Here is a 5230-nt window from a genome sequence, read left to right as displayed (position 1 = left end):
CCTGGAGAAGTTCAGGTCTGAGTGGATGTCAGAGCGTCGGGAAGAGGTGTGGCTGCCGCTGATCTCCTATAGGAACAGCCTACTGACGGGAGGAGACGAGGACCACATGTCGGTCACATCGGGCTCCAGCAGCAAGACCGGCTCAGTGCGTAGCAAGAAGGGACGACCGCCGCTACACAAGAAACGCATCGAGGGTAAGGAGACAGGTACATGACCAGAGATTAAAGTTACCTGGTGTATTTGGGTCTGCCTGACTAAACTAAAACTGTTATGGGAAAATGTCACTGGTTACCTACCGCAGTGTTCCTGAGATAGCGAGCTTTCTCCGTGTGTTCATTTGCAGAGGAGAGTAGTGTGGAGGGCTCGTGGATGATGCGTAACGACACCCTCCAGACACCGGCGCCGCTGCAGACTCCTCAGCTCACCTCAACAGTCCTCAGAGAGAACAGACCGGCAGAACACATGCCAGACCCAGACTCAGAACCCGGATCAGAGAACGACTACGTACACAAGTCAGTGCATCTGTTTACACATGTATACTGAGGAGACTTGAATAAACGTGTGTCACTGTACTGCAGTAAGTCAGTGTGTTTACTCCTGTGTTTTCTCTTCAGTCCTCAGATGCAGATGTCGTGGCTCAGCCAGCAGAAGATGGAGGAGGTGAACAGGAAGGATCGAACAGGCGTGAACTACATCAAGTCACGCAGTAACCAGGGCGTCCGGCAGACTGTGTACGTTTCTGTGTTTAGTTTTAAGGATTCATGGCTTGAAGACTGTTGATTCTTTTAAGTCATCAGACCGCACAACACAGTTACATTGTATCTGCAGTCTTTGCATCTTTCCACCACCTTTCATTTCTGTTTTTGTTAGTAAAATAGAAAAGAAACTACAACTGTGGTTTTGATAAATGAAGATCTAATAAGAAAACGGATCATAAAAGGATATGTAGGCGTGCTGTTTTCATATTGTGTTTTTCCTCCCTCTTTTTATGGCATTCCCCTTCAGGCGTGGGTTGATGGAGGATGATGCAGAGCCCATCTTCGAGGATGTGATGATGTCATCGCGGGGTCAGCTGGAGGACATGAACGAGGAGTTTGAGGACACTATGGTGATTGACCTGGTTAGTAACATCCCTTCCATTTGCTGCATTCGACTTGTGAATTTCCAAAGGAGAGTAGAAAAGACCCAGCAAATGTTTTATTTTATGGTTCTTTATTCAAGTTTAACCTTTCGGGTTTGTTTCCCTTTCAGCCGCCGTCAAGGAACAGACGTGAAAGAGCAGAATTAAGACCAGACTTCTTTGATTCTGCAGCAATGATTGAGGACGAGTCGGTAAGAAAAATTTCCACTTGGACAATTTTAAATGACTCATGTTAAGAACAGTTGACACAGTGAATAGTAATGGAAACAGTGTTGATAACTGTTTTATGTTTTTTTGCAAAAATGTACTATTTGTAACTGTTATACCGGGTTTTTTTCTTTCAACTCATTATATAGTAAACTGAATATATGTGGGTTTGGACTTGTGGTTGGGCAGATTCATCACAAAGTGATGGATATTTTTCAGTTTTTTGATCAGCAAACAGCAGATGAATCAGTAATTGCTAGTTGCAGCCTTACAATTTAGTAACCTCAGATTATGTAGTGTGTATCTGCATACAGTGACGTGACTGGAACGAAACTTTTACATCCTATTTTAAAGCCATTATGTGTAGAATCCAGTTGCGCACTGTGTCCTGTGGGGTTACAGCCAAGATATATTTTATTCTTATAGAGTTTCTCACAAAGTCTCCTCTTCGTTCTTCCAGGGATTCAGCATGCCCATGTTCTGATCTGGAAAGAGGCAGAGACCCTGAGATCAGGATCCAGGTCAGCAGTAAACAGAACGGGGGGGGGTTTGGGGACGTTTATCCCAGATCACCTACCAATCAGACTCTTAAGAAGAAGAAGAAAAAAAACTTGAATTTTCTTTTTCTAAAAGACTTGTTGGAAGGATGTTTGTCACACAAATCTACTGATGGATTCTGCATCAGTTGGATCTCATTAAGATGCGTGAAGAAAGGATTTGCTCTGTTCTTTCAGAAAACCCACAGGATCCACAGTATAGTCCAGATTCTTCAAGAGCTTTGTCGTGTTCCTATTCTTCCTCCTACTCTTTCTCCTCAGCCTGTTGGTTTAGCTCGTTAGCAGTAGCTCGGATGGCATTCTAAGTAATCCTGCAGTGAGCCGACAAGTACTGGCAGGTTTTCCTGTTATACAGATGTACAGTTGTTTGGATCAGCAGCACAGAGCAGGGTAACACTCTGTACAGCCCCCCCACTTTCGTTTTGGTGTCACACTCCGATCCATCTGGTTAAATCCAACATAGGGAGGATCTCAATTCTAAATGTTCTATATATTTGCAATTATAACCACCCACCGGCCCCTCCCCCTTCTCTGTTCGCCACCTGAGTCCTTGTACGTGGTGATGCTGGTGTGTGATATGTGTGTAAAGTATTGGTGGTGATGATGTTGAGTAGTCACACATGCACATAGAGGTCGACAGCTGTAGAGCGACCCAGAGAAAAGGACGTAACTGTCTTGTGTGTGATGTCAAAGCAAAGCGAGTGCTGTCATTTGCTGTCATTTTGACACTGAGGCCACACCCCCGGCCGACCTCGGACAGAAGCCCCAACCTCCCCAATCTTGGAAATGTTCTGCACATACACACACACAACCAGAATAACAGCGTTTTGAAGTAAAAAAAAGTTTTTAAAAAACCACAATAAACATATTTTTAATTATGTAGCTTTAGTACTAAAGTTTTAAATCAAGTGTGTTTTTGTTCTTGTCTGATGTTTGTACAGCTTTTTCTTGAATATGTATCTTGTTCGTTGCCATATTGTGGCCTACATACTTACAGTATATTCCAGCCCCTTTCCTTGCACCTGTATCTACTATCTAATGGTTTCCAAGCTCAGATTGTTGCTGTGGGATACCAGCTTTTAAGCGCTGTATGGTCTATTTGTAATCATTTCACTGGTCAGTTTTACAGCAGACTATCTGTTTGGTTTATTCACCTTACAGGTCAGATTAAGTTAGTTCAATGTTTACACCTGCAAACAGTGTTTACCAATTCCAGAGTTGAAGATGTTATCATTGTTCATATCCAGTGGAGTAATGGATCTTTATGTCTGACAGATTGATTTGAATGTGTCCAGCCGCATCTTTTTTCACCCACTGTCGGTTAATCAATCATTTACAACTTGGCCTCATTGGCTGGTTAGGTGGCAGTCCTGTAAGTACTAGAGACAATTGGATCTTTTCTGCAGTGCAGTTGACATCATTTTCCCTATAATGCTCTAAAAGCCTTTTTTTTTTTTTTTTTTCTGTGAATGTAAATTCTTTTTAATAAAATAAAATCTGTAATCAATTTATGGACTAATATTTGGCTGTGCCTTTGTTTCAGTATAATTCAAAACAGCTGGATCTTTGTCAAATGAATTTTTCAGTTTTTTTTCATGTCTTTTTCAGTTACAGTCACTGCAATTTGACGTTTTTACACTTACATTTTTGTATAATTACTGTTGTACATATGTACAAAAAAATGTGTTAAATATTCTTTACAGGTGCTGGTAGGCAGATTTTGTTGGCTTTGTACAAAGCCAGGTTTGCTGTCTCCTCCCCAGTTTCCAGGTTTTATGCAATGCAGACTTGTATTAATGTTAGCTTGGGAAAGCTAAACTAACTGTTGACTATAGATCCACACATAGATATGAATGGATGAGCTCCTTTTCTCATTTAACTCTACACCAATAAAGTATTTTATTCCTTAAACATTAGCCTGACTTCTGCACTAACATTACATGTTTAATTCATTGTAACGGTTAATATTTCATGGCTTTGTCAGTGTCCTACAATTTCACAATAAGATTATAGCAGTAGGTGGAACACAGTGTACAGGTACATAGACCCAAAGGTGGAAAGTAACCAAGTGCATATACTCAAGTACTGTACTTAAGTATAATTTTAAGTATCTGTACTTGAGTATTTCTCCATACTTTGACATTTCAGGGAAAAATACTGCACTTTGTATTCATTACATTTTGAATGCAGGACTTTCATACTTGTAACAGTATTTTTACACTATGGTATATACTTAAACAATCTGAGTACTTCTTCCACCGCTACATAAAGCACAACACATCGTAATGGGGCCATGATTTATTTCACAGAAGGCAGAGCAGAGCCTGCCAGAGAGAAAAGGCACAGTTCAGGTTGTGAAAATGACTTTCTGGATCTAAGCTTAAGATAACACAGGGAGTGGCGTCTGAAAGAGCAAACTACTCTACATACCAACTTTAAAACACTTAATACAACAGGTTTAGGAAACGCTGTACATGACAGACTACAGCCTTGTGTGTTCAAAGGCATGTCAGGGCAATATGTAATCTGCCCTTTCAGATACAACTTTGTTTTCAGAATATCAAAATCATACCAATCATAGTGACCAATATGGCCACTAGTCACATGCCATTCATTTAAAAATGTGTGTGATCACTGTATTATTCAGGTTCCGCAACATGTTATGACATTTTGCTGATAAAGATGTAAAGATATACATCTTGATTTTGTTTAAGCTATTAAAGCCCTAAATCCTAAAAATATCTCAGCACAAGGACGATTTGACGCAGTTAACAGTTTAAAAAGTGAGCTGGGAGGGGTCACTATTAAGCACTAACAAAATCCGGGAGCGTATCTCTGTGTGCTGCTTTTTAGTGGAGTGGTACGTGACAGTTTTAAACCAACAGCACATACAACCAGTGAAATATGACAGGCACCCATAGTCACCATCACAGGTACCACTGCAGTTCATCTGAAGGTAGACTCGGTACAAGGACAACATCACATTCAGTGTCTTCAGATAGTGTTGATGCTGAAACCACATGGGTGTGTTTCACAGAGGAATGTTGGCGTGTTTCTTCCAGGGGTTGACCTGCTTCTTGCTGGCCAGCACTTCCAGATCTGTGCAGATCCTCTTGCGAGTTGTTGATGGCTCAATGATGTCATCCACAAAACCTAAAACAGTCAGCCAGTCAAAGAGAAATGTGTAACGTTTCTTATATGTTTTATTGACAGCAGGTTCATGGAAACTATAAAGAACAAACTTGTATTAAGTTTTACCTCGAACAGCAGCTGGGAAGGGGTTGGCAAACTTTTCTATGTATTCCGCCTCTGCCTCCGCTTGAGT

General features: G+C 41.1%; 2 protein-coding genes across 5 annotated transcripts in view; one reads left to right on the top strand and one right to left on the bottom strand.

Moving 5' to 3' along the window:
* stag1a (STAG1 cohesin complex component a) overlaps positions 1-2242 on the top strand; it is a 34901-nt gene extending 32659 nt beyond the window's left edge. For 3 of the 4 annotated variants that reach the window (XM_020616655.1, XM_020616654.1, XM_020616653.1), the window contains exons 28-33: positions 47-206; positions 344-512; positions 615-731; positions 1006-1120; positions 1252-1332; positions 1809-2242. In XM_020616655.1, the coding sequence (XP_020472311.1) occupies positions 47-206; positions 344-512; positions 615-731; positions 1006-1120; positions 1252-1332; positions 1809-1832 (666 nt within the window). In that variant the 3' untranslated portion in view covers positions 1833-2242. The remainder of the gene's footprint in view (positions 1-46; positions 207-343; positions 513-614; positions 732-1005; positions 1121-1251; positions 1333-1808) is intronic. The other variant, XM_020616656.1, reaches the window with a different exon arrangement.
* A 1946-nt stretch (positions 2243-4188) lies between these two features.
* The window catches only part of pccb (propionyl-CoA carboxylase subunit beta), a 5705-nt gene continuing 4663 nt past the window's right edge, over positions 4189-5230 (bottom strand). Inside the window, exons 14-15 of the mRNA XM_020616662.1 lie at positions 5164-5230; positions 4189-5058 (exon numbers count right to left, since the gene is read on the bottom strand). The exon at positions 5164-5230 is cut by the window's right edge and continues 33 nt beyond it. Of these exons, the coding sequence (XP_020472318.1) occupies positions 4937-5058; positions 5164-5230 (189 nt within the window). The 3' untranslated portion in view covers positions 4189-4936. The remainder of the gene's footprint in view (positions 5059-5163) is intronic.

Source organism: Monopterus albus, unplaced genomic scaffold (genome assembly GCF_001952655.1).
Source record: "Monopterus albus unplaced genomic scaffold, M_albus_1.0 scaffold176.1, whole genome shotgun sequence".
Lineage (NCBI taxonomy): Eukaryota > Metazoa > Chordata > Actinopteri > Synbranchiformes > Synbranchidae > Monopterus > Monopterus albus.
The sequence above is the reverse complement of the archived record's forward strand: the minus strand, read 5'-3'. Positions and strand labels throughout refer to the sequence as shown.